The sequence below is a fragment of the Phytophthora parasitica genome, assembly GCF_000247585.1.
Source record: "Phytophthora parasitica INRA-310 unplaced genomic scaffold supercont2.18, whole genome shotgun sequence".
NCBI lineage: Eukaryota > Oomycota > Peronosporomycetes > Peronosporales > Peronosporaceae > Phytophthora > Phytophthora nicotianae.
In genome coordinates this window covers 768,011-792,683 of record NW_008649004.1, presented here as the reverse complement: position 1 = coordinate 792,683, position 24,673 = coordinate 768,011, and the positions used below count along the sequence as shown (strand labels likewise).

At 48.7% G+C, this 24,673-nt stretch overlaps 13 protein-coding genes across 17 annotated transcripts; 9 read left to right on the top strand and 4 right to left on the bottom strand.

The window, feature by feature from the left end:
• Positions 1 to 54: 54 nt before the first annotated feature.
• Positions 55 to 4,208, bottom strand: PPTG_09616 (hypothetical protein). Its single transcript, XM_008904632.1, has one exon. It carries the CDS (start codon positions 4,021 to 4,023, stop codon positions 175 to 177), a length of 3,849 nt encoding a protein of 1,282 aa, XP_008902880.1. The 5' UTR covers positions 4,024 to 4,208; the 3' UTR covers positions 55 to 174.
• Positions 4,209 to 4,825: 617 nt separating this feature from the next.
• Positions 4,826 to 5,312, bottom strand: PPTG_09615 (hypothetical protein). The gene has a single exon (XM_008904631.1). It carries the CDS (start codon positions 5,254 to 5,256, stop codon positions 4,870 to 4,872), a length of 387 nt encoding a protein of 128 aa, XP_008902879.1. The 5' UTR covers positions 5,257 to 5,312; the 3' UTR covers positions 4,826 to 4,869.
• A 4,402-nt stretch (positions 5,313 to 9,714) lies between these two features.
• Positions 9,715 to 9,885, top strand: PPTG_09614 (hypothetical protein; the record flags this gene model as incomplete). The annotated part of the gene is made up of 1 exon (XM_008904630.1): positions 9,715 to 9,885. One exon carries the CDS (start codon positions 9,715 to 9,717, stop codon positions 9,883 to 9,885), a length of 171 nt encoding a protein of 56 aa, XP_008902878.1.
• Positions 9,886 to 10,105: 220 nt separating this feature from the next.
• Positions 10,106 to 10,582, top strand: PPTG_22557 (hypothetical protein; the record flags this gene model as incomplete). Its single annotated transcript, XM_008904800.1, has 1 exon — positions 10,106 to 10,582. The coding sequence occupies one exon, from the start codon at positions 10,106 to 10,108 to the stop codon at positions 10,580 to 10,582; it is 477 nt and encodes a 158-aa protein (XP_008903048.1).
• Positions 10,583 to 12,443: 1,861 nt separating this feature from the next.
• Positions 12,444 to 12,641, top strand: PPTG_09613 (hypothetical protein; the record flags this gene model as incomplete). Its single annotated transcript, XM_008904629.1, has 1 exon — positions 12,444 to 12,641. The coding sequence occupies one exon, from the start codon at positions 12,444 to 12,446 to the stop codon at positions 12,639 to 12,641; it is 198 nt and encodes a 65-aa protein (XP_008902877.1).
• A 108-nt stretch (positions 12,642 to 12,749) lies between these two features.
• On the top strand, positions 12,750 to 14,327 carry PPTG_09612 (hypothetical protein). 3 transcript variants are annotated; one of them, XM_008904626.1, is made up of 4 exons: positions 12,750 to 12,793; positions 12,857 to 13,253; positions 13,323 to 13,418; positions 13,484 to 14,327. In XM_008904626.1, the coding sequence occupies exons 1-4, from the start codon at positions 12,756 to 12,758 to the stop codon at positions 13,697 to 13,699; spliced, it is 747 nt and encodes a 248-aa protein (XP_008902874.1). In that variant the 5' UTR covers positions 12,750 to 12,755; the 3' UTR covers positions 13,700 to 14,327. The 3 variants fall into 3 exon arrangements, with proteins under 3 accessions (XP_008902874.1, XP_008902875.1, XP_008902876.1); XM_008904628.1 differs by having other exon boundaries at positions 12,771 to 12,793; positions 12,838 to 13,253; positions 13,484 to 14,074; XM_008904627.1 differs by having other exon boundaries at positions 12,750 to 13,253.
• Positions 14,328 to 14,547: 220 nt separating this feature from the next.
• On the top strand, positions 14,548 to 15,249 carry PPTG_09611 (hypothetical protein). Its single transcript, XM_008904625.1, has one exon. The coding sequence runs from the start codon at positions 14,668 to 14,670 to the stop codon at positions 15,100 to 15,102; it is 435 nt and encodes a 144-aa protein (XP_008902873.1). The 5' UTR covers positions 14,548 to 14,667; the 3' UTR covers positions 15,103 to 15,249.
• A 660-nt stretch (positions 15,250 to 15,909) lies between these two features.
• Positions 15,910 to 16,071, bottom strand: PPTG_09610 (hypothetical protein; the record flags this gene model as incomplete). Its single annotated transcript, XM_008904624.1, has 1 exon — positions 15,910 to 16,071. The coding sequence occupies one exon, from the start codon at positions 16,069 to 16,071 to the stop codon at positions 15,910 to 15,912; it is 162 nt and encodes a 53-aa protein (XP_008902872.1).
• A 611-nt stretch (positions 16,072 to 16,682) lies between these two features.
• On the top strand, positions 16,683 to 17,021 carry PPTG_09609 (hypothetical protein; the record flags this gene model as incomplete). The annotated part of the gene is made up of 1 exon (XM_008904623.1): positions 16,683 to 17,021. The coding sequence occupies one exon, from the start codon at positions 16,683 to 16,685 to the stop codon at positions 17,019 to 17,021; it is 339 nt and encodes a 112-aa protein (XP_008902871.1).
• An 88-nt stretch (positions 17,022 to 17,109) lies between these two features.
• Positions 17,110 to 18,389, bottom strand: PPTG_09608 (hypothetical protein). The gene has a single exon (XM_008904622.1). The coding sequence runs from the start codon at positions 18,373 to 18,375 to the stop codon at positions 17,239 to 17,241; it is 1,137 nt and encodes a 378-aa protein (XP_008902870.1). The 5' UTR covers positions 18,376 to 18,389; the 3' UTR covers positions 17,110 to 17,238.
• A 1,084-nt stretch (positions 18,390 to 19,473) lies between these two features.
• On the top strand, positions 19,474 to 21,996 carry PPTG_09607 (hypothetical protein). 3 transcript variants are annotated; one of them, XM_008904619.1, is made up of 4 exons: positions 19,474 to 19,547; positions 19,622 to 19,940; positions 20,007 to 20,093; positions 20,159 to 21,996. In XM_008904619.1, the coding sequence occupies exons 1-4, from the start codon at positions 19,495 to 19,497 to the stop codon at positions 21,791 to 21,793; spliced, it is 2,094 nt and encodes a 697-aa protein (XP_008902867.1). In that variant the 5' UTR covers positions 19,474 to 19,494; the 3' UTR covers positions 21,794 to 21,996. The 3 variants fall into 3 exon arrangements, with proteins under 3 accessions (XP_008902867.1, XP_008902869.1, XP_008902868.1); XM_008904621.1 differs by having other exon boundaries at positions 19,622 to 20,093; XM_008904620.1 differs by having other exon boundaries at positions 19,474 to 19,940.
• An 824-nt stretch (positions 21,997 to 22,820) lies between these two features.
• Positions 22,821 to 23,108, top strand: PPTG_09606 (hypothetical protein; the record flags this gene model as incomplete). Its single annotated transcript, XM_008904618.1, has 1 exon — positions 22,821 to 23,108. The coding sequence occupies one exon, from the start codon at positions 22,821 to 22,823 to the stop codon at positions 23,106 to 23,108; it is 288 nt and encodes a 95-aa protein (XP_008902866.1).
• A 158-nt stretch (positions 23,109 to 23,266) lies between these two features.
• Positions 23,267 to 24,595, top strand: PPTG_09605 (hypothetical protein; the record flags this gene model as incomplete). Its single annotated transcript, XM_008904617.1, has 3 exons — positions 23,267 to 23,384; positions 23,446 to 23,600; positions 23,675 to 24,595. The coding sequence occupies 3 exons, from the start codon at positions 23,267 to 23,269 to the stop codon at positions 24,593 to 24,595; spliced, it is 1,194 nt and encodes a 397-aa protein (XP_008902865.1).
• Between the last annotated feature and the right edge of the window lie 78 nt (positions 24,596 to 24,673).

Genomic DNA, 24,673 nt, shown 5'->3' with positions numbered 1-24,673 from the left:
GCCATTTTAGCACATAATCTACAATCAGCAACTCAGCAACAGTGTTGATGTGGTAGGGCGTATTACGCTGCATCAGCTAAAGTGTAAAAACTTTCGTAAATGATGGGGAAATGTCCAAACGGTTTTATTGCTGGTCTCTAGGTGTGTAAATACATATCTGCAGTCTGGTTGTGATCAGTCCTTGTCCGTCGCAATGGGTTCGAGGACCACACCCCAGCGAGCATCGGTAGCAGCGCGCACTGCCGCCTCATAGCTCTTACTGCGCGGACGTCTCAAACCACTTTTCGGTGCAAACGAAGCAGGTACACGCTTCGTCTTTGAGGTGACAGTCTTCTTGGTCTTAACCACACGCTTCGATGGGATGCTGGAGCCTGGAGCAGCAACCACACCCAGTCCCTCCTCAAGCGAACGCTTAACAAAAGCCAACTCGTTCGAGATGACAGTCGGCAGATGCTGGTGCAGCTTCAACAAGTCGTTAACCAGAGCCGTCGTCATGGGCATTCCGTGGCGATGACAGAAGAGTGCAATGCGAGCAAGTTCCTCTGCGCTCAAGACACTGGAGTCCGTCGATTCTCCCTCCTTATTGATACGACGGATGATCTTCTTGTTCTTCACTTGCACGCGCTCAATCGCAGACGTCACTTGCTTAGCCAGTTCTTCAACAACACCGTCCTGGAATCCATGCTCCCGTACGTCGTCCAGAATGATCTGACCCGTGGACTTAACAGCAGAAGCATTCGCAGGCTCCAGACGCTCCAGTCGCAGACAGCTTTGCAATGTCAGCAGATACGTGTAACCACTTGGTCGGATGAAACCATGAGTGCGGAGCAGCTCGAACAGCTTCAGACTAGCCACAGCACCGGCCAGTTCGTCACGAGACTCAGCGCAGTACTCCATCGCGGCCTCATAGTGAGCAACTTCAAGAGGGAACGCCAGCAATTCCTTCTCGAACAGCGAGCGCATGGCATCGAAATGGCCGAATTCGCCGTAGATGAACAACAGCATCTCCATCGTGTGCTGCTGAAAGTATGGTGGCATTTGCTTCAAAGACACCCCGTTGGTGCCATCCACGTACATCTGCAACAGCTTCTCTGCCTCTATGAGGTTCCCCTTCTCGATCAGCGCGTTGGTCACGCGGATCACACGGTTCGGATGCACTTGGTTTAATCCGTGGAGACGCGAATGCTTGAGCAAAAGCGTTGCGCCCAGTACAGGGTTACCAGACTGGCAGAGCTGGTGGAAGAGCGACTCAAACGTCTTGGAAGACGCGCTCTCGTTGAAGAATTCCACTGCATCTGTGCTCCTGTTTGTGTTCATAAGCACATCCAACGCCATCTCCATCGTGCAGCCTGGCAGGTTCTGTACAGCGTCATGAAGAGCGTTGTCTTCATGTGCAAGAGCGAGAGATAACAGCAAAGACCTGGCCACGTTCGACTCGACCGTTTTGATCTGCCCGTCCTCGTCACGATTGCTCATGAGCTCGTCGCGAATCGCCAGCACTTGATCCGTGCGACGCTGACGAGAAAACGCGATAATGGCTGCGTTTTGAGCGTACGAGTTGGGCTCAAGTCCGAGAGCACGCATCGACTCGTACAGCGCTCCTACATCGTCATGGTCTCCCGCAGTGGCCTTGATTGAGATGGCCATGGACAGAGCTTCACCGTCCAAGTGCTTCCCATGCACCTCTAGCATTTGTCTGCAGATACGCTCAGCCTTGTTCATCCGCCAGCTGTCGTCTACATCCACAGCATCAGTCTTTGGCTGTCGAAGTAAAGCGAGAATAGCGTTCTTGTACAAACTGAGAGGAACCACCACAGGCTCCACGTTCAATTTCAAGGGCTGCGACGCCTCTCGTCCTGCTTGTACTTGACGTTGGTGATTGCGGAAAAATCGTAGTGAAGAGTGACCTGCAGCAGCATCGAAGAGCTTGATAACCAGGTCCATGCGATCGGCGTTCCTGCACACTTCAGCTGCATCAGCGACGCTATCCACATTGTTCTGCACTAGACGACGGAACGACATGGTCTCGGTGGCTAAAGAGTACGCGATCCGCCACTCCTTGCTCTTGTTTTCGCGCATTTCTCGCAGTAATTCCATTTTGCGACGGACCGGCGGATGCAGACCATGACGATGGCAGAACATGAGCCATTCGCGCCCCAGACTCCACTTGCCAGCGTCCAAAAGCTTCGACACCGTGTCTCCTGTGCACACTTCGGAGTTCTGCAATGCGTCGACATCCAGCATCTTCATCAAGTTGCGCATGAGCTCCCAGTTCTCAAAGCGGATACAGGCGTCTGTGGTCGCGCGTACGATCGAGTCTGTGATCGGCAGTCCACGTGACACCATCATGTCCAGATACGCCTCAATGTTGGCTGTTTGGTCGTCACGCGCCTTACACAAGCCGCTGATGACGCCGTTGAACAGAAGCACATCGTTGTCGCTGCCGAGATCGGCCTCTTCGCCTTCAAAGACCGCAACAGCTTCCAATTCGTCGCCATCTTCGTCCACTTCTTCCTGCTGCATCACATCAGATGAGGCGCCCCAGCTCCGCTCGGCGTGTTCGATCAGCTCCTCCAGCGTCTCCATCTCGCCGGTACTAGCAAACACACCGGCGAGACTCGCGTACGCAGGCGGTAGAACGACTGGCACATTCACAGACATAATTCTCCATGCACGTTTAGCGTCACGTGTGTTTAGCGCTGGATCACGCACAGTATCTCGAGACAGCGCATTGAATAGAGCCAAGTAGATGCCAACAAAGCGAGACACGCGACGGGTGTCCTTGCAGCTTTCGACGTACTCGTCGAACAGATCCACGGCCCTCTGTGTGTTACCCAGTCGTCCGTGAGCGCGAATTGCGGTTGTATAAGCTCCCTGGTGGATCTGGCCGGGCTCGAATAGAGTCTGGATGTGGTCGAACACTTTAACTGCGAGTTGTGTGTCCCTAACGTGCGTCAATCCCTGTAACATCTTGTTGTACTTCATCGGGACGGGGTTGGGCTCGTTGATCTCGATAATCTTGTTCCAACACGCCCAAGCGTGCTGACTGCGGTTCGCGCCCGTGTACGCCAACATCGCACGGCCCAGACAGAAGACACTCGGGTGCTTCTCACCGCCCTCAAGCATCTGTTCGAACAACCGCGTGGCCTGCCAGTGTTTACCGTTCGACACGAGCGAGTCGATCGTGCATGTGTAAATGGGTTCGTCCAAGGTTACCCCGCGTTGTGAGACGGTGGCAAAGCTCTGGAGCGCCTGTTCCAGCTCTCCATTGAGTACTTGAGCGCGGATCAGCTGGCTGAAGGCCTCTCCGTTGTCCTTTAGTCCGTCTTGCTCCTCCATCTGTACGAACAGCGCCATTGCCGTGTCTGGGCGTTTTCCCATGCCCGCAGCACGGATAGCAGCTGCGTAGTGGTCTGCAGTTAGCTCCATGCCAGCCTCACTAAGCTGATTCATGATACTCAGGGTGCTGTCAGCGTCCTTGACCTGTCCGCAAGCCTCCATGATGGCGTGGAAGGCGGCGGGCGACAGCTGCACGCCCAAGGCGGTGGCTTCACTGGCCAGCTGTACGATGAGCCCCCAATGCTCCTTGGCCAGATAAGCCTGGATGATAAAGTCCATGGTGGCGCTCGTGGGCGTGAGGTCGTCCACCAGCATGTTGTTCAGTAGGCCCGGCAGCACCTCCACCTTGCCCATACGCGCGCAGGCGGCGATGGCGCGTTCATACATTGCAGGATCCAGTGCCGGCAACGCGTCATCCTTGTCCACGCGGTCCAGTAGCTTAAGTGCCTGGCGCCACTTGCCGGTCTCGCGGTACGTGTCCAGTTCGGCCAGTAGCTTGGTCATGTTTTCGTCCGTCTCGAACGGCACGTTGTTCATGCCCTCAGAGGACATCCAGCGACGCTGCAGGACTGAGGCAGGCGCAGCGTTCACACGGGCAAGACGCATGCTCAGGCGCTGCAGACTTGCGTCTGTGGCGGGCTGTGCACGCTGCCATAGCGTCACGAGGCGGCGAGCACGTAACATTCGATCGCGGGGGGTTGCTGAGACCCACAGAGAGTGCGAAGAGTTTAATCAACTGCGTGAGACGCACAAGATGATGCCCGATACGATACTGCAAGCGAGAAGCTCCAGCGAGGTGAAGAAGCAGCAATACCGCACACGAACGTGAGTGAGCTGCACGAAAGGCTGAGAGTGCCCGCTCGTCGAAGATGAGACTGACAGTTTTTTTGAGTGGCGAGGGCTGCGGGTACCGTTATCCTGGTACATTTGATCATGTATATAATGTATACTATACAATAATGGATTGAACATTAATTTTATTTTCAAAATCTTTTGTTTTAAACATTTTGATTACGATGATCCTTTTAATCATTTGCATTTAATAAATATTTCAAAATAAAAGTATTGTATTCATTTAGCAGCTCTATTTATTGTTTAATGGTCTCAGTTTTATTTTAAAAACTACGGTACTAAGTTTAAAAACTTAGTACTTTAAAGACTACCTCAATAAACTGACTTCATACAGTGCGCATCAAATCATTAGGACCCCCAGATTTGACGCACAGTTGTATCGATATTTCCGGTTTATGAACGAGTTAGGCGGTGCTGTTTAAATATGTTGCCTCTATTAGGAGTGTAAAGGTCGTGTTTGTGCTAACAACTCATATTTCGCTGTCCCTTGGAGGTCTAGTATGCAAAGTGTTAATTTTCACAACTGCGACAAATTTAGTACCTACCCCATTTTATCATAAAAAAAGATACTTCCTCCGTCCGATAATATAAGGCAGTCCCTGTAATTCTGTTGTCCGGAAATATAAGAATGAAGTGCGTGTATCCATTACTTATTTCAACTGAACCGAACTTAACCTATTAGTAGTCGTGTAACGTAGACTTTGCAATACCGAGACTACTCGTCAAAGTACGGATGTCGGTTCTGTCTTCCAGGGGAATAAGTTCGATGGCCTCGTTGAGCTGGACGCGGAACTCCGACGTCAACCGCGACTTACGGCCACTTCGACCCTTTCTACCGCTCTCGTAGTCGATAGGAGCTCCTGCTTGAATGGCCTTAACCGATCGACGCCACAATCGCGAGATCTGAGCGTCTCCACAAGCGTATTTAGTCGCACAAGCTTTAATGGCGCCTTGAGGAGGGGATAGCTCGGTACTAACACTCCGGAGGTAGGCGATAACTTCAGCACGCTCAGCTGGGGTAAGGTTCTTGCGGGTGCGGCACTTTAGAGCGGTGGGAATAGCCATGGGTAGGAACGACGAAGGAAAAAGGTAGAGTGGGATGAAGTGGCACTGTTTCGGAGATCGTAACTTTGCTTCTAGCCAACGAATTTATTCGTGAAACCCACCAATCGCATCATTAAGCGGAGCGCCTTACTATTAGCCAATTATTGAACCTTCATACGATGATTTGAGCTTAAAAATGAAACTTTTGGACAAACTGCCTTATATTTTCGGACGGAGGAAGTACATTTTATGAGCACCCATACAAACTTCTCTATTGAAAGAATGATGATCCTCCAACAGCGTTCGAATGGCGGAGAGCACTGCAATTACAGCAAACCACCAGGTTGGCAGAGCTGTGAGCCTTTCATTTTTTTTTAATGGGCCGAGCCAAAGCTCTCACAAAGCAAGCGTACTGGTGGGTCATCGGGCAGCACGACGGCGGCGTCTTGCTGTACGAAATCTTGCGGAAGATAGGACACTCGCGCACGTGTGTGTGAAAGGCGAGCGAGGGCCGCAGGCGGACAGCGAATGTAGTACATCAAGGGCAGGGCGGCCTCCTGCACTAACCGGACGGGAGGTACGGCTAGTAGTTTGTGCAGCGGTGGCTGGTGACCCGTTCGCCGCCGGACTGAAGACCAACCTCAGCATAAAGACTTTGGTGCGGGCGGTGCAAAGGCTGTTTCAGCGAGTCGACCATCTGGTGTATATCAAGATGGACCGTACTTTACCTCTCACCGCCGCCCACAAGACTGCCAGAATGGGGAGGGCTGAAGAGCACATTCTTGATCCCGGTAAGCAACCACATTTTATTATTTTGAACTACTAAAGATTTATTGGTACACGTAGAAATATGGAAATATACTATATTTTCTGACGAATACAAGTTTAATCTTAACAGTCCGGACGGCTTCAAGTCCTACTGGCGTGACACGCGACAACCAGTCCAGTCGTAAGTCCAGCGCCAGAACGGTGGCAGAAGCGTCGCGGTGTGTACGTGGGGGGGGGGGGGGGGGGGGGGCTTTCAGCGCAAAGTGTAAGAGTGAGGTAACATTTCTACGCGGTGTCAGATCTCCAGTGACTACATCTGTACTGTATCTGAGCTGAGTATTGTTGCCCGTTGCGCACGCTAACTACGGTGATGACTTTGTTTTCCAGCAAGATAATGATCCACGCATCGCGTAAAGCGACGATATACTTACAGGAAATGGAAGTCAACACGATGATATGGCCATCTCGCTCCCCCGACTGCAACCCTATCGAGAACGTATGGCCGGTAATTGCGGCGCGGGTGTACACCCACTGCCGCCAATATCGTACTACTGGTGAGCTCAAAAAAGCCATACAGAAAGCATGAGACTCCATCGAGAACGAGTACATGCTCAACCTAGTTGAGTCCATGCCTCGACGCTACCTCTCTGTAATCAAACAGAAGGGCAAACTGGTAATAGAGAAGTTTGTGTGGGTGTTCATAAAATGTATCTTTTTTATGATAAAATGGGGTAGGTACTAAATTTGTCGCAGTTGTGAAAATTAACACTTTGCATACTAGACCTCCAAGGGACAGCGAAATATGAGTTGTTAACGCAAACACGACCTTTACACTCCTAATAGAGGCAACATATTTAAACAGCACCGCCTAACTCGTTCTACAACCGGAAATATCGATACAACTGTGTATCAAATCTGGAGGTCCTAATAATTTGGCGCGCACTGTAATCAGGCTAAAATTCATACAATTAAACTTTATATTTAAAATATTTATTTTATGTTTGTCCTGCGCGAATAAACTTATTTTAAGCCTCATTTGTAAACTAAAACACATCGAAAAAAGTAGACACCATGGTATTTGGTTTGTTACAGCCGTCCGTGATGACCAAATTCGAACGGAATGCTTGCGTCGTTTTGCGTGATCTGTTGCCTGGGAATCGCATCACGCCACGTAGGTGATAACGCATACGAAACGATAAAAGTCTGCTGGGCAACGCATCCTCCACATTCTGTTTAATAATCCCGTATACCAATGCCGTAATATAATGTTAATTTAACCCCTGCATAATTTTGTCGATAACGAGTTCAGAAAAAAAAACCGAGACGCTCGCCTTCAAAGATATAAACTAGTAAATTCAAATTTCCCGACGATACGGCCGCAGAAAGACTCAATTTGCGTGGTGGTAATTCCGAAGGAGGTGGATGTCGAGTTGAAATGAATTGTGTCGGTCATTTTGGTCATTGGTGCCATTTCAAATCGGTATTCCATTTCTTTGAAGAGAGTTTCACGAAGCTGTAGTAGCGGCGACTGTGTTTATAGTGCAGGACATAGTTAAACGAATGGTTAACGATAGTGCGTCTGTAAGAGCTTTATTCGTTTTCTTTCGCATCTGCGGTTTTGTAACCCGAACGGCGACTCTAGCTACTAGTGTTGTTAGGACGAGCTCACAGCAATACGTCTACCAGAACGACAAAGATCGTTTGGTCGTGATCAGAAGTCCCAATCCATCTCTAGCACCAAACTGATTGGGCCTTCAATATCGCTTGTATAGTCCAACCAGTGAAAATGATAGCACGCTACTAGCTCGAGAAAAGCTAGCAGGTGCTTTGAATCCTTATGGTCCCAATAGCGGAAGGGGTTCAGACACGGGTGAACCTTCTCTGGTTCACCACGCTAATGAAAGAATAAACACACACCACTCCTAACACGTACAAATATGCACATAAAAGCCGTCATGTGAGCTCCCGATTTATATCAGGTATCTTCAAAGTAATATCATATTACTATAAAGGTTCAAAACAGAATGTATGGCATTTCATTCATATATTTTTTGTGTTGAATAAGAGGTAATTTATTTTGTAAAATATATTAATAAGTTAAATATTACAGCATAAAAATTGAGAAATGCAAACAAAACTACTAATACGGCCCATCTAGCGCTACCAGGCCGGGTTTTCGGAGGTGTCCACAATGTTGTTAGATTGTAGCATTTCCCGATTCCTATTGATCAATAGAGAGCTTTAGTTCTCGGAACAGTGTGACCTTGGAACAACGATAATCTGGATAAATCTGAATAAATGACAAATAGAATGTTCCAACGCTTAGTTTTAGTGGAGTAACGAAGGGTCGCGTTGTTTCACTGGAAAATATTTTGGACCAATGGGAAATGACCCTTTTTCTGCTGTTCCAAAATCTCGAGTTACCGTACCTCAAAAAATAATGTTAAGACAACCGATTTTTTCGTGAAACTGCTAATTTTGTGTTACGATTTGATAGCAAAAAGACAAAATTATCATTGGTCAAAAATCAACCAGGACAACATCACGGGAGATGTGAGTGAATACATACTTTCTCAATGCAGTAAATGAAATTGATATAGTAAGTTCTCTTAGCTTAAATTTTCCACGTGTTGGTTCTGAAGTAGCGCAAGTCTTTTGAGCAAGTACTTCACCTTACGAATTTCGTTTTGGTCTTCGTTTATAGCCGACACAGCTTTCTCATTCGTTGTACTTTCCATCAGGAGGCATTGGTTGTTTAACTAATATATAGTGTTTTCGACATTTGTCGGAACTGCTTCGCGTGTAGAATCCATTCTAGGGAGAAATCGGTTAGGGATTGGCGATATCCATCCTGTTCCCAGCCGACGATTGAAAAATCAGACTCTACAGAGGCAGTGTTGGGGAAAGATGTAGCTGGGGCCCCACAAAGTCTCTGCCACATCTGAAATTGCCCGCTCACAAGTTTCTTTCAACTGTTATTTTACTATCACTGCACTTGGACAGGTTCTTCGCGAGAACACGTTCCTCAATGACTCTCTCTCTCTCTCTCTCGTAAACGGTGGTGGCCACTTTCAATTTGTGTGATTTGTTCAGTGCTCCACCCTGCTGCCTTCAGTCTAGGTCGTATTTTTGTAATGAGTCTGCATATATTTGCTGTCCGTATTGTTGCTAGTTGATGAAGTAGGACGGGAGGAGGGGGGGGGAATTCGCCGATATTTGGTTCGTTGTTAGACGTTCGACTGGTAACAATTCTTACGATTCCATCACGTGGCCAGCGAATAGTTCAGCAACCGATTTGACGACTGCTTCGCGTTTATCATGGTCCAGTTTTTCAAATGCGTCGATTACCGTTCGGAGGTTTCTAAACCATACTTAACATCGTGTCCTCGCTGGAATGGTGTCGTCGATGCCCCTGGCATGTCGCTGTTTAAATACGTGTAGCTAGTAGCCTTCCGTCGACGATCATTTCGTTTCGAGAGATGTAAATAATCACCGGGCTTATCGGTTGGAAAATGTCTTCTGTAAGCTATTGATAACAAGCCATTCACTCTGATAGTAAAAGGGTTATCTTCCTAGGGTTAGGCACGGCCATATTTACTTGCACTAAGGAACGAGGACCGCGTCCCTCTCTGCTTACAGCCAATTGCAGATAACTCCCCCCCCCCCAACAAAAATAATATTCAACATTTCAAGTTTTGGAGTATGGATACAATGGAGCCCCCGTGTCTGCAAGTGGAGCTCGAGGAAAGTGCTCATGCAACTCTAGATCGCTGTATAGCGGCGCGCCCTGCAAATGCGACTCGAGCGTACGCATCGAAACAGCGAGAAGATAAGTCATGGTGTGGCCGTAAGGGCTTCACGAAGCCACGCGCTACCAAGTGACGGCGTCCAAGCTGCACTTGTTTTTACAAGAAGAAGTTGTTGATCGGAACGTTCGTGTGAAGAACCGCAAGCGCAAAGTCGGTGTTGCAACTGTGGAGATGTACGTCAACGCAATCTCAGATTTATACAGCGATCAGCAAAGTCGCGGAGCAAATTCACATCCTCATCCTAGAAACAGTCTTATTAAGTTCTACTTTCGTCTCTAAAACGCGAGAAGCACATGAAGGATAAGAGGGAGTACGTCGACCGTGGCGTTGGATCATTATTGGATGGATATTGCACTACTGCTGACCTTGTCGCTATCTCTCGTTTCTACATGAATCTCAACACTGGTAGTGATCTGCGGAATCGAATGAGTCACTTTCTCTGCCACGCGTGCTTATTAAGGGGAGAGTCTGCACGAAACATGGAGTTACCTGACATATTTAGCGTGGAGTTTTTAGAGCACGAAGGCTATACAGAGTGTCGTGCCCTTGTGATGATCATGGAACAAGGGAAGACAAATCAGTATGGCCGTCGTGAATTTGGTTCATGCATCAGACACCGTAACGTAGAAGTTTGCCCGATTGGAGCGCTCGGATTTTATCTATTTTACCGCTGGGGTGTGCAAAATGAAGATATCCCTAATTTCCTAGTGCCAGAAGAATGGTACGACATTAAAGTACTGAAAGCAGATAAAACAAAACCGCTCCGATGACATACCGAGCTCATTATGACGCTACTATCAAAACATCTTCCGCACTTGGCATCAAATCAAAAGCCAAGACACATGCAGCTCGCGGATCGGGCTCTAGAATGGCAGAACTAGCAGGCGCTACAGAATCACAGATACGACGGTTAGGAAGATGGAACGCCGGTGCTATGGAGGACTACTATCTTACCGCTTTGCCGAGAGAAGCCATGCGGTCGCTGGTTGGGTTTTCTCCGAACAGACACTCGTTTTTTCTTGGAGAGAGCTGCTCTCACGCCTCCTGATAGCTTACAACGCCGAGTTTTTCCGTTCGTTGAATCCTACATGGCAGCATATATTCAATCATCAGCACCACTGGTGGTTTCTTAGACATGCTACGCTACCTTCGCGTTGTTGTTTTGCAAGATGCTTTATTATTGAGCGACGTGCATCCTGCACACAAGCTATGGGGATACACGTTATTCAATTCTGACGAGTTCAAAATATTTGCAACGGAATTGAAGGCAAAAATGATAACTGAAAAATCTCCACAAGCAGCTCGATTGCATGAAGTAGTTCCAGACTTAATCGACCATCTACAACAGCAACATAAACAAACATTAGCTCATATTGACAGCAAGATTAGCGAAATCGGCACCGCCGTAAACAAATTGGCAGGATCATTTACACAACTTACGTCAGGTGCGGCAGCGGTACGCTTATCTGTTGAATGGGGCAGAACCAACACTACAAGCTCCGAAGCGAACACAATGACCAGCAATACTGGCATTCCGTCTACATACAAGATGGTGCGTGCCTTAAAGACAGTACATCAGGTGTGGCACGAATGGTCAATTGGTATACACGGCGGGCCCGCAGTGCGAGACCTTGAAGAGCATCATGGCTCAAATTGGCGGAACACTTCGTAAAAAGTTTTTATTTTCGCAGAAAGCGCATCATTGATCGTGTAATTACTGTTGCACAACAGCAGAACGTTAGCCTTGAACAAGCCGCGCGCGTTTTAGAAGCTCATCGAGCCGAAAAACAACTAACTCTAAATGCATTAAGCGACAGTCTGTGCAAAAGCAAAAAATACATTTACATAACGTGAATACGTCACTTAGTATACTTCCATAGACACTGATAATTTCCTTACCGCTCTATATAACATATAAACGCCGTCACCAACGCTGAAGACGATTGATATGATATGACTCATCTGGTTCAACATCAACAGGGTGTAGGACAGCTCGCCATCATCTTGCTTTGACTCAGGAGGCTTTACTCGACGCCGGATGCGCCATTAGCCGGTTCGTTATCTGAGCTATCAACCACACGGATCGTATCAGCTCTGACAGGGCAATTACCTCCTTCAAATGGCTCGTCAGCATTTTCGTCCGCCTCACGAAGCTTAACCTCTCCTGAATAGCAATAAACCGCGCACCGTTCCTTAAACAGAGCCATCGCCCTCTCAAGAAGGTGCGTCAACGTCCTTTACCGGGCGCAAGAGCTTATACGCCTCTGCCAGAGCCAATATCCACGCCGCCGTCTCGCCGCGCGATGCTGTTGTGCGCCCCAGAACTCAAAGGCTAAATGGTGGATTCTGAGTGGACAATAAATCCCTGTCGATGGAATAATAACTGTTGTTATCCGGATGTATCCACCTCAGATAAGCCAGTTATCTGAGGGACGCAGTCGTGACGACGACTGAGGCGGCGTCCCTTACAAACTTCCGATAATAATAAATACATCTCATAAGCGTCTGCCCTTTAATGTGCATCGGACAGATATTTTCGCATCAAATTGGCGATGTATCGGCACTGGACGCATTACTTGCCAGTTTTAGCGAGGGACGGTCGGAGAACTTAATAGAGATACTTCGAGGGAAATGGGTCGAGTTCCCTCGATTAACGAATATTGTGAGACACCGATCGCTACCACTGATACTCCGGAGCCCACAACAGAGACTCCTAGCACCCCGGAAGTGCAATACGCGTCGTCGAACTCCACGTCCAACGACGAGGAGCAGGAGGCTGCAACGGTGGCGCCTTCGAAGGTGACCAAGACGTTATTATTTTTAAAGTAATGAGAGTTGCATCTTGATTGACCCCCGAAAAGTGTCGATTTGTTGCCGATTGTGTGGGAAAACTAATGGTAAAATACTATATAAAGGTTTAATTTTAATTTTCATTCCTACAACATGACCTCTCCATCACCGGCGTGGAAGCGAGAGCGCCGGTAGGTCCTATGTCTGCACCTCCTATCTATTAATTGCCCACCAGTATGTCCTATCGATATCAGGATGGAGGCGGCGCGGTCGCTACTGCGCTCGGAATCAGCACAGTCGAACTGTGGCAGCGGATCTGTTTCCAAGACTGCAACATGGGCGTCACCAAGCGCCGCCCGCGTGCGCTCCCGCCCTAGTAATTTGCGCTCTGGATTGAGGGCTAGTCCCTCGTTCCCGCTTAGTCGTCGGGACGCTTCAACGTTGCTGCGCACGCCCGCAGAGAGAATTACAAGGCCGGTGGTGCAGTCGTGGACGACGCAGGCCACCCAGACCGAGGACGGAAGCGCAGACACAGAGATGAATAGTACACAGAGACTGCATTCTGGGTCAGAAATCCACCTCGGAGCATTTGGGGAAGTGGGGACGATGACGGCCGAGACAGTCGACTTTTTAATCCGCGTGCTGGAAGACGTGAGACTGGCGCACTGCAGTGTACAGTATATGGTTGCGTGCTAACACCACTGCTTTTGGATGTTACAGAGGAAGCAGGAGCTATTGGTAAGTGGAGAAGGCACAGAGATTCAAGTGAAGGCGCGTTATGCTGTCTCAGAGAACGAGGAGGGTCCATCGAAAGAGGTCAGAAAAAAAAGTGTTCTTCTAGGATGGTTGGTGTAATTGAAGCTGACGATTGTGGTTCGCAGGGACTAAACTCTCCGTCCTCGAAAGTCGCCCGGTTCCAACTTGACTCAGCGAGCAATGGCGAGGCCGGTGTCACGGAGTTGGTTCGGTCTGAGTCGTACGAGAGACTTCTGCAGTTGGAGGGAGATTTAGAGGCGCGTCACAACGAAATCATGAACGACGGCTTGCTCGGGACCGCAATAACACAGACTAGCTTGAATCCTGCGTCGCATAATTAAGTAGTTGACAACACTCGGTGCTGGGCCACGTATGGCAGCTACATGGTGGTGTTGTACGCAAGGTCTTCATCTCCAACCGCACATATGGACTAGGCTCAGTCAGTGACTGCGCGGTGGACTGAGAAGAAGACAGAGATGTTGTCGGGTTTAACTCTCAAGATACTTGCCCAACGATGCTATTACAGCCTGGTTTCCCGCTATCTGGACATTTTGTGGATGCAGGCGCAGCAGTACAGGTGCTCCTACATACCGCCTGTCAATCCAGCGTTCGCTCCACAAGTTGCATGGTGCATCCTAGATGATATTGTGCAAGCAGGGCATCAACCGAGGCTGCGTGATGACGCCGGTGTGGACAGCGAATAAGGTAGTGGTGATCACAAATCAGGGAAGTTTGCTCTGTACTATAAGAGCAACATTTTGACAACCGGGTCTACGAGATAAAGCGCCCAGGTTGGCGCAATATCCTCTAGCTCTTCAGCCCAGGTGATAAAGCGCATCAACAAAGATGGTGTGCTTCATCTGAATAGTCACATGTAAGCATATGCACTTAGTACATGTCGTGTACTATCGAACTTTGTCCCTCACTTTGAATCGAAGTGAGGCACATTTACTAATAAATAATAACGGCAACGCTCTACTCATCTTCTTGAGTTTCTTCAACAGTACAACAGTCCAGAAAACAAGTGCGGATTCAACGACTAGTCTGTGTAAGATAGGGTTGTTTTGTAGCTTTTTATTCGTTTTTAGCTAAATGCGTACTTAACGGAACAAAGTTAATAACCGTTAAAAACAGCACACACAAGGGAAAATGGAACAGGCTGTTTTCGTAATTTTCTACTTCTTTGCGTAGGAATCCTACTAGGATCAGCTTTAGGATCAGTACGCAAAGCAGTTCACTTCAACGATTCGGCCTCTCACCAGACGTGAGCCTAGCTCGCTTTCGCTCAGAATTGCTTGCATTTATTAAAATGAAGAAGAATTGGACTACCGAGCAAAGAGAAGAAGCCAGTATGGACACTCCATTAGAGTGGTGGACCCTCGATACTAGCTTCCCTGTCCTTCACAATTTCGCTGAGAAGATGCTGAGTATTCCAACGTCGTCTGCTGCTAGCGAGCGCCTGTGGAGTGTTCATGGATTTACACACAGCAAGCGCCGCAATCGGCTCAAAGTCTCAACAGTAGAAAAGTTGTCGTTCATCTACATCAACAACGGCGATGCACGGCCGACTCGGTCACCTCTGTATAAAACATCTCCGGCAACGCCTAATGTTGCCTTCGACAGTGACATCGACAGCGATAGAGATCCAGACAATGAAGATGATGATTATTGCATGTTCGATTTGAGCGAGCGCGAGTTTGACTACCTTCTCGACGCGATCGTTAGTGTCGACATATCTCAGTAACTGCAAGTCCGCCAAGAGGAAATGGTGGATATGGTCGTGTGTACCGCGGTATAGCACGCCATGGCGTTCCTGTAACACTAACACTCACAAATTTGCTGCTGACCATGATCTCAATAAACTGATGCGTTTTTCATTTTGTGAATACTTCTCTGCTAGCCTCCGTTACTCGTCCGCCATGCGTGACGCCGTCGAGATTGAGCTCACTCAGCAGGTTGTTGTATCGCGCCATCGAACGCTGAAATAAATAATCCAGACTGGTTGTCCGCTTATATCGAGAACGTCTGCAAGTTCTTGGCCGGCACCGACATGTTACACGCGATCAGCTTTGACGTGACTCAATCGACTGTCTCCATACTTAGCATAGCGGCGTCGCATTTGCAGTAGCAGTACCTGCAGCTTCTCTGACGAGTTGTTGCCGCTTAGAACGGCAAACTACCGTAGATCACAGCCGCGTAGCTGTTGATGGACTTGATGGGCTCCATGTCGTTGACGAAGTACGACAGCAGCGGCTGCACCTTGGGGTACGGGTGGAGCCGCCCACCAGGACAACCCCGTGCACCTCGCTCTTGGACAGCTTGGCGTCGCGGAACAACTTTTCCAAGGGGTCCATCACCTTTGGAAGTAGTTGCCGCACATGTCCTCAAAACGATCAAGCGTGGTGGTTGAGTTGAAGCCCGTGCTGTCGAACAGAGAGTAGATCTCGATGCAACCTGGCCGACGACGACGCCGTAATACGCTCGCAGGCAGCCCGCAAACAATGAAGAGCATACTGATTCTCCGTCAGCTCGTTGATGATATGTAGAACTTTTAGGCCAGCGATGGCGCCGGCATCCTTGGTGGCTCGATGGTGCGAGCCATTGAGATAGCGTCCTTGGATCCCTTGGTGATGAAGGCCTCAACCACCTCGCCCAGCTCCATGGACGAGATCTCCTCGGGGTTGAACGTCTTGCTCTCGCCCTTGACCTGCATTGTGATCAATGGCTTGTTCCCCCGTCACCAGAGTGACGGTTAGTGCGTGGTGTAGGCCGGTAGTGTCTTACATTGCACAGTCCTCTGGGCAGCACGGCTCTGGGCTAGTGCGTGCGTTGAGTTGTAAATAAAGAATAGTGTAGTGCACAATGTGTGGCCCACACAGGGGCATTTTGCTCCTTTTTATTATTAATAACTGCTATCTAATCGGTTAATAGACGTTAAGTACCCTACAAATCCTAAAAACCTCCTAAAAAACAACACTAGTGTAAGAAATTGTCTTTGTAGGTACATATATGTATCTTGTTTCTTCCTCGATTCCTCGACAACATTCAATAGCTTTCACATGTTTTTTAATCTCCATTAATCCCTTGTAGCAAGCTTAATAAATACTGTAACTGGATAGCCGTCCATGCTACGACATGCAGCTGTTATAGCATCGGATGTGCACCACTCTGGCCGTGATATTATAAGAGTAGCATCGGTGGCATCAAGCCAAACGTAAACACTCAATCTTGTGTTCGTTGAGTTCTTTGCTTCACTTTCGAACTGACTTCAATACCAGCGCAGCAAGCAGTACCGAACTCAGTCACGCCACATCCTCAGTCACAATGCATCTTACCAAGACCCTGCTGGCGATTGCCATCGTTCTAGTCGCCAGCAGCGACAAACTCGCTACTGCTTCCAAGAAGACCACTGCTCAAAACGGCCTCTACGCCGACATCTACAACGTCGAAGACGGTATCGCCACGACCAAGATGCGCGTTCCCCTTGGCGACGTTAATCAGTACAAGAAGTCAGACTTCAAGAACCTGAAGAAAACGCTGACGAACCAGGAGGAACGAGCTGCCGTTCATCTTCCAAAAGGCTTCAATTCCCTTTTTTCGGGCCTTGAGCGTTTTCTGGGCTTCTTCCGGGGCAAGCGTCGGCTTCGCATCGAAGAAGTGTAAACCATTACACCTCGGGATCATTTGTCGTCAGAGCAGCAGGTCTCACTGGAAAACCTCAAGCAAGCATGGAATAAAACGACAACGCATTTGCGAGTTCGATCGGTTGTACACCTTCAGGTAGCGTACTGGTGTTTTAGTACACTTTTCTTAAAAGAATGCGTGCCCTGCACGCGTTTACATTGGTTTCTTTCTTACGAGTTCACTTGAGAACGTTAGCCTAGTAGCCGGCCGACCAGTCCATTTGGTAAAGCACAGGTTTTCCTTCAAGGCGGCGGTTGAGGTTCTTCACAAAGACATCAGCTACGTCCTCCGGGAATACAGTACCAGCAATGTGGGGCGTCAAGATCACCTTCGGGTGCGACCACAATGGGCTCTCCTTTGGCAGCGGTTCCTTCTCAAACACATCCAGCACAGCCTTCGACAGTAACCCCTTCTCCAAGGCGTTAACGATTGTTTCCTCCGAGATGATATCGCCGCGACCGACGTTGATGAAAACCGGCTGCTTCTTGCGGCACACCTCCAGTGCATTCTCGGTCAACAGGTAGCGAGTGGCGGCTGTACTAGGCAGTATGTTCACTATATAGTCACTTTGCTCTAACACCTCGCTCAGATCCGAGGACACGCGATCAGCACTTGACGCGAGCGTCTTTCTATCTCTATCGCTCACACGACGCTTGAATCCGACCACCTGAAACCCGGACGCCTTAAATGTGCGTCCGATCTCCTGGCCAACGTCTCCAAGACCGAGGATGCCGACTGTCAACTGTCGGAAGGACCGATATTTGAGCTCCCAACGACCGAACACGCGCTTCTCTTGGTACTCTTTGGCCTCGAAGAGTTTGCGTTCAATGGCAATCACGTACCCGAACACGAACTGCGCCAAAGCCGTCGGCATGATTCCGCCCGCACGTGAAACCGTGAAGCCCGGGTCAGCCGGAGCCTCCGGGAATTGATGATAGGAGTCCACTCCAGCGTAGGTACCCTGCACCCACTGCACCTTCTTGAGTAAATGTTGCAGGCCGAACGGTAGGTTGGTCTTTGGAGCGAGCAACAGCGGCGCAGCCAGGTGGGCATCAATGAAAAGCACCTCGGCGTTCTCGAGGATCAGTTGCTGCTTGGGATCAAGGTTCCACTCGGGTGTGGTGGGGGCTGCCTGGTCGATGGCCCCCTTCGGTTGGTGGTTGTTGCTGGCATTGGGAGGGCACACCACAGGCACCGGTAGGTCAACGATTTCGAGCTGGTTGGACTTGTACAGCTCAGCGGCGGGGGATGACGACGCCAATTGTTGGCGCACGGCATCACCAATGCCCGGGATGATGGAGACGACGGGGATCTGGAGCTTGCTGCTGGTCATCTTGTGAGAAGGCGAATTCAGGAATGAGCCCAAAGGAGCAATGGAGACTTGCGGATCACTTGACTTCAATTCTGAAGTTGCAGCTGTACATCCATCTATTTCATAACGTCACAAGCAGAGAATATAGGATTTGATCGGTATTGTAAATCTCTTTCAAGGTTGGTTTTGATTTTATATGGTACTTTTATATTTTGTATGAAATCTTCTATCAAATTTCGATAGTTTATTAAATATAGATGCCAAAAATCATAGGGGTACAGAAGGGACACGCTGCGACCAATCGAACGGATTTGACGCGCGCTGATAATGCTTCAGTTTCCACGTCGCCCTGTGTCACCTTGCCAGGGAAGAGTAACAAATACTGACTACTTCCACTAGAAGTGCTCAGCAACGTGGTCTAGAAGTCTTCTAGACCACGTTGCTGAACATTTTTTTTACTTTGTTCCTATGAGATGAATAATGCCTTTAGTTATTACATGACACGGTGAAATTGGTTTAGCCCGTAGCGATGCGTCACCGCCGGTGACCACAGCAACTCCAAATATCGCGGAAATTTGTAAAGTAAAACGGGGGTGGAGGTTGTCCTCGCAGCGATATGAGCAAGAAGGGCAAGATGCAGGACGAACAGAGTGACGAGTCCTCGATTGGAAATGGTTATCCTTTCAAACCCCCGTTTTGTGGGTTTCCCTTAAACTTAACTGTACGTGTTTCTGGCACCTGGCCGACGTCGCCAAGACTTGAGGATTCCACTGATCACTATAGGAAAGACCGCTCAACGACCAGTGTCCGGTATCCCTAGCCTTGACTTTGTGCCTAATGCCGGGGGTTTACTTCACAGCGTGGTTGTCGAAGAGATTGTTGATGTTTGATGCACTTGGTTGGTGCGTTAGCTCTGTTTGATGAATTGGATCATGACCCACAGTTGCTGCTGAGTGTCTCTTTGGGAGTGACGAGCAGTAAATCCCAACATCTGAGGCTGTGCCGAGGAAATAGCGACAAGCATCATAAAGGAAGAAGTTGAAGTTGCCTTTTTCACATCATGTATAGTAAGTATACATCCGGATATTTGCCTCTCGCATACATGGGCATCTATTGCGAAGAGTCTGTAGGATCATCACGATGCTGGAGCAAAGGCGGATGTGTGCGCTACTGCATGCGGCGCTCGCGGCCAAGTACACACCTTCCAGCTAACACCATGAAATGTCAGGTCGTGACCCTACCTAACGTTATAGTTGTAATTCCGCAGGGGCCTGGACGTGTTGCTCCCTTTGTCACTGGAGAGCTACAATCGCTATTTGGCGGATCATTCGGCCGACGCGGCATCTCCACTTACGCGTTTTCAGCTTCCCATTCCCGAAACTTTTGGAGACAAATGGCCCCATTTATTGATGCTGGTGGGTAATTCCAGACATTTGTGGGACCCATTTCTCGACTTCGTACAACTCGAGATGCAGCAGAACGATGGTCGAGTGCTGGATGACCCAGTGGATCGATACGTCAAAGAGACCGTGAACTGTTCACTAAAGGAGTTGGCAGCCAATTGCAAAGCTTTCGAAGATGCAAAGGTGATCAGAATAAAATGTGAAAACTTGACCGAGGCAATGTTACCAACACGGATACACATGTTGTAGGTGTACTGGGTAGCGGACACGGAGCCGGGCAAGATGATTCTGGCGCAGAAGATGGCACTCGCAGCTCGTGCAGTTTCTCACTGCCCTGTAGGTTTAGTTCATTTCTTATAAAAAATAATAATTTGGTACTGATTGTTGGTTTGAATTCGCAGGCCTCGCAGCTTTGCCTGCACCCAGTGCTGGGGCCGTGGATGGCATTCCGCTGCGCGGTGTTGTTGGACGTTGAAGGCGTGAACGAAGAGCAAGCTTGCCCTTTGATTCGTGGAGAGGTGAACATGATACCTCAGCCGGACGGGTGCTCTCATGACGAAAAGCTGCATAAATTACTTACTGCTCAAATGGCGAAGGCGTTCGCTCAGAGCGCCGCTACTCCAAGGAACGGAAGTATTCCGCCAGATGCGTGGCGTACGTGGGCTCTACCGCGCTTGTCACTAGCTCCCAATCACGCTGAAATGTACTCGTCCGAACAAATACTATACCATTACACGAAGGACGTGCGGATCCTTCAGCGTTCTGTGCGTGCCCGTAAAGGCAATTTATGTTTGGATTACGTTCGTGCACCACCGTCAGCGAAGATTGTCGAGTGCCGTCAATTGTTACAAACCGTGCTTCGTGAGATCCGTGATCGTTTTCCCGATGGTATCGATGCTATTTTACTCAGTGGTGGGCTGGATACGTCTATATTATGCGAGGCGAGTGACCAAGACGTCGCTGCTGTGAAAGACGACACGTTTATGACGATCTTGCTCGACAAGAAAGGAAAAGCGCGTCCGATTTTACGTTTCCGCCACGCACTGACAGTTCAAGCCGATCCAACAGCTCAAGACGCTATTTTCGCGGCAAATATTTTCAACCGACTGGAAAATGTGTCACTTGAACAGCACCATGTGCTACGTGTTACTCTGGATGCTCTATTAAAGAACTCCTCTGAAGTAGCGCGGCTATTGTGTACTTGTGATCCAATGGAACTTCGCAATTCGTTAGTGATCTACGAAGCACTGCGAGCTGCAGCAAACCGCGGTGTCAAGCATCTTGTGACTGGAGATGCAGCTGACGAGGTGTTTTGCGGCTACTCTTTCTACCATGGAATGACTGAAGAGGCTTTAAGTAAATATCGTGAACGTATCACCGCCACTATGGAGTTCACTACGGCCAAACTCGCGAAAGAGCTTGGGATTGAAGTGATCAGCCCATATCTCGATGCTCGCATCGTGGAGTTCTCCAAAAATTTGTGCAAGAGTGACATGATTGGTGAACGCACTCCAGTTCCTCGTGACGGAGAGCAGGGAGTTCATGGCAAGTTGATCCTACGTCAAGCATTCCCTGAGAGTTTCTCCCAGTGGCGTGCTAAGGAGCCTATCGAAGCTGGATCTGGCACTACCCGTCTACGTCTCGGGTACTTTGACTCGCACTGGACTGAGGAAGAGTTTGCCGAACAACAGCGTTTCGTGTTCCGAGAGCATGGTGTATACATTCGGGATCGAGAGCACTTGTATTTCTTCCAGGCTTTTTTGCGAGCCTTTAACGGAGGCCTGACGAATGTGCCACGTCGTCGATTTAATGAATCGACTCAAGTGGTGGAACCTCATGGACAAGAGGAGACAATGGACAGCCCAAACGTGTTTTGTCCAGGATGTGGATTTGAGCTCTCACATCCAAAGCAAGACTTTTGTGTGACTTGCGGCTGCTGGCCAACATGCATCTCACCCACAAATGATACTCAGGGGTATGCGACCCAAGCTCTTGCGAAGCTTAAAAGCGAAAAGGAACGTCTACTACAGCACTAGAATGGTACGATCCCATCGTAGGGCTGAACTACGTCAAAGCTGGCCATAATTATGGTGAAGGGGATAGAATTCTTTGTCCAGGATTGTTGGGTGACCTGTTAGTTTTATTCTCTGATTTCCTTGATCGTGTGTTAGTCTCCACAGTTGACACCAGCACGTAGTTAACCTTTAATGGAAGGCATGTACATCCTTCACTTTCGAACTTCCTTTTTAACTAACGATGTTGTTTTGGAATGTTTCCACACTAGTATTGTACTGATGTTGAGTAATTATCATGTTAATGCACAGAACGACGGAGAGTTGATCTTCTGGGGCGACAAGAACTTCAAGGGCGAAAAATGGCACTTCCGCCCCACGCTTGAAGCCCAGTATTGCTACAACGATAATGTCGGGAAGCGTCCTCCATTACGTGGAATAATCAACTGAAGGTTGGTACATTCAAGGGGAACAGGGCCAAGATCGTCTTCTACACGGCGCATGACTGCAAAGGAATTTGTCGCCTGGTTCACTACGAAAAAAGACTTTCCCACGAATCTGGCACTGGACGGCATCGACAACAATATTAAGTCGTTTATGATCTGGCAAAGGAGTGACCATGTCGACGTTCTCGTCCACGACGCCCGGGCACGAAAACTTCGTACTGAAGGGTAGAATGTTCATTGACTTCGATCTCAAACTACACGATAAAATTCTAGCCCATTAAGCAGCAGTATCTACTACTTCGAAGTGCATGTATGGACAGGTATTATAAATGTTTTGCATTGTGAAAAATATAGCACAATATAAGCAATATCAATATTTTCCATCCGATTCCCCGCTAATGCCACCAGCAGAGAAAAAAAAATCAAGCGGAATCCTCGCAATAATATGAGGATTTCTTCATTCTACGTTTGTCGTCGACGTGCTACGACTCAAGATGTTGTCACGCATTACATTTGGCCTCCTGGTTGCAATGATAGTAATTCATTATACGAAAGCACAGGGAGTACTAACATTCTGGGACGGCGCCAACTTCACGGGCCAGAAAATGCAGATTCATCGATGGTTCATGGGCCAGACCTGCTACAACGACCACGTGAGGCAACCGTCGTCAATTACATGGGAGAATCTACCGACCACGGGCTTTTTTGATGGAAAATCCAAGATCGCCTTTTACACGAAGGAAGATTGCAAGGGCATTGTGCGAGCCTGGTTCACCACCGAGAAGGACTTCCCCACGAATCTTACAATCGACGGGATCAATGACAGCATCCAGTCTTTCATGGTGTGGCAGCTGAACAAGAATCCGCGAAAATACGATCATCCGAACGAGTAGCTAACAAAGCGATCGACAAACGTACTTCGAGGTACATTAAATGTTTCTAGCGAAATGAAAAGACTATTTTAATTTCGAATTGTGTCCCAATTTGACCAGAGATCTTGCTTGCCTAACAGCAAGTCGCGCCGTCAAAGACTCCTAAAAACACAGCAACCATGACGGGTTCCTTAATGACGATGCCCATGCTGATCGTCAACATGGGCGCCGAGATGATCTACGTGCTGGATCAGCGTCTTAAAGCCCAGAACATTCCTCGAGACAAGAGTTCTAAAGGTATTTGCCAGCTTCTAGTTTGTCGTAGCGAAAAATGTAGTAACCCGCTCTCCTTCTCCAGTACTGGAAGACATCGTCAAGACAATGCACAATGAAACATTCATGACTGAGCTCTTCAAGCCTCATCGCATGTATTCAAATGTATCAACACGTCAGATCTTCGATCGCCTAGCTCACTCTTCCATCATGAGACTCAACGCCAATAGCATGGACAAAGTACCGCGACTATCGTAACCAGTTAGTTACCTATTCCTCAATCACTAACACTATTTTTCTTGTGTCTATTGTAGCTCTACGATCTGATGCGTATGGGTTTCAAGTACCAAGTGTTGTCTTGCTCCTCAGCCGACGAGTTAATGCAAGTGACAATGAATCATCTCGCCAACACGAAAAACCTCGTGGACTCGGCTGAAGTCAAACGCCAAGTGGACGAGACCATCCAACTCACCTCAGACAACTTCGGTGGTATGAGTCCCGCAGACTTCTACATGCTTAAGCAATATCTATGTCGTTTCTTCCAGGACACACGCATCAAAGTGTCTCTCTTCCTCCAGCACGGTATCCAAGGAATGGATGGAACACTAGCCATCCACTACGACGGCTTCACAGCTACGGGCGGTAAAGTACCGGGCACTATTCGCTACTTTGACGAGTCGAATCGCGTCGAGGACGAAGAAACCTTCGCTATTGCCAGTGCTGAGGGATCCGTTGAAGCACCCGAAGGCTCAGTACTTGACCGAGAGCAGTTAAACTCTCATCTGGGCTTCAATATGTACGAGGCCGACTCCAAGGACGGCACTGGAGGCTTCTCGCGTTCCACTCGCCAGCTCTTCGCCGACAGTAAAGCTCGTGGTGCTAGCACAAACCCCAGTGCGAAAGGCGTGGCCCCACCCAAACATCAAAAGACTTTCAAAGCCACAGCAGCCGATGGACTCAACTTGCTCGCTGATCTGGTGGGCAAATCTTCGTCCGCGAAAGACGTCGAAGGGGACAACAAGGCGTTGCGTATCAACCTGTTCCCGGACGACCCAACGAAGCCTGGGTCTGGAGATGACGAAGATGATAAGGAAGTCCCTACCATTTGGATTGACGCTGCGAGTGACCGCAAGACCTCGACAGATGCGATCCTGCAGGACTTCAAGATGGACGATGCCAAACGCGAGAGCAAAGGAGGTGACGACCTGCTCGACCTCATGGACTCGACTGGCTGATGCTGAAGCAGGAAAACCTGCCAATCTGCAGCGAAAGTATCCGCAGTGAACGGTCTAACTGAACAATAGCAAAACACA

Bases quoted from the DNA above. Each gene is read 5' to 3' on its own strand.
- PPTG_09611 (XM_008904625.1), top strand. From the start codon at position 14,668: ATGAAGAAGAATTGGACTACCGAGCAAAGAGAAGAAGCCAGTATGGAC.
- PPTG_09612 (XM_008904626.1), top strand. From the start codon at position 12,756: ATGACCTCTCCATCACCGGCGTGGAAGCGAGAGCGCCG. The intron at 12,794-12,856 runs GTAGGTCCTATG...TATCGATATCAG, and splicing joins GCGTGGAAGCGAGAGCGCCG to GATGGAGGCGGCGCGGTCGC. The intron at 13,419-13,483 runs GTCAGAAAAAAA...TGTGGTTCGCAG, and splicing joins AGGAGGGTCCATCGAAAGAG to GGACTAAACTCTCCGTCCTC.
- PPTG_09608 (XM_008904622.1), bottom strand. From the start codon at position 18,375: ATGACCAGCAGCAAGCTCCAGATCCCCGTCGTCTCCATCATCCCGGGC.
- PPTG_09607 (XM_008904619.1), top strand. From the start codon at position 19,495: ATGCTGGAGCAAAGGCGGATGTGTGCGCTACTGCATGCGGCGCTCGCG. The intron at 19,548-19,621 runs GTACACACCTTC...GTAATTCCGCAG, and splicing joins CATGCGGCGCTCGCGGCCAA to GGGCCTGGACGTGTTGCTCC. The intron at 20,094-20,158 runs GTAGGTTTAGTT...TTGAATTCGCAG, and splicing joins GTGCAGTTTCTCACTGCCCT to GCCTCGCAGCTTTGCCTGCA.
- PPTG_09615 (XM_008904631.1), bottom strand. From the start codon at position 5,256: ATGGCTATTCCCACCGCTCTAAAGTGCCGCACCCGCAAGAACCTTACC.
- PPTG_09616 (XM_008904632.1), bottom strand. From the start codon at position 4,023: ATGTTACGTGCTCGCCGCCTCGTGACGCTATGGCAGCGTGCACAGCCC.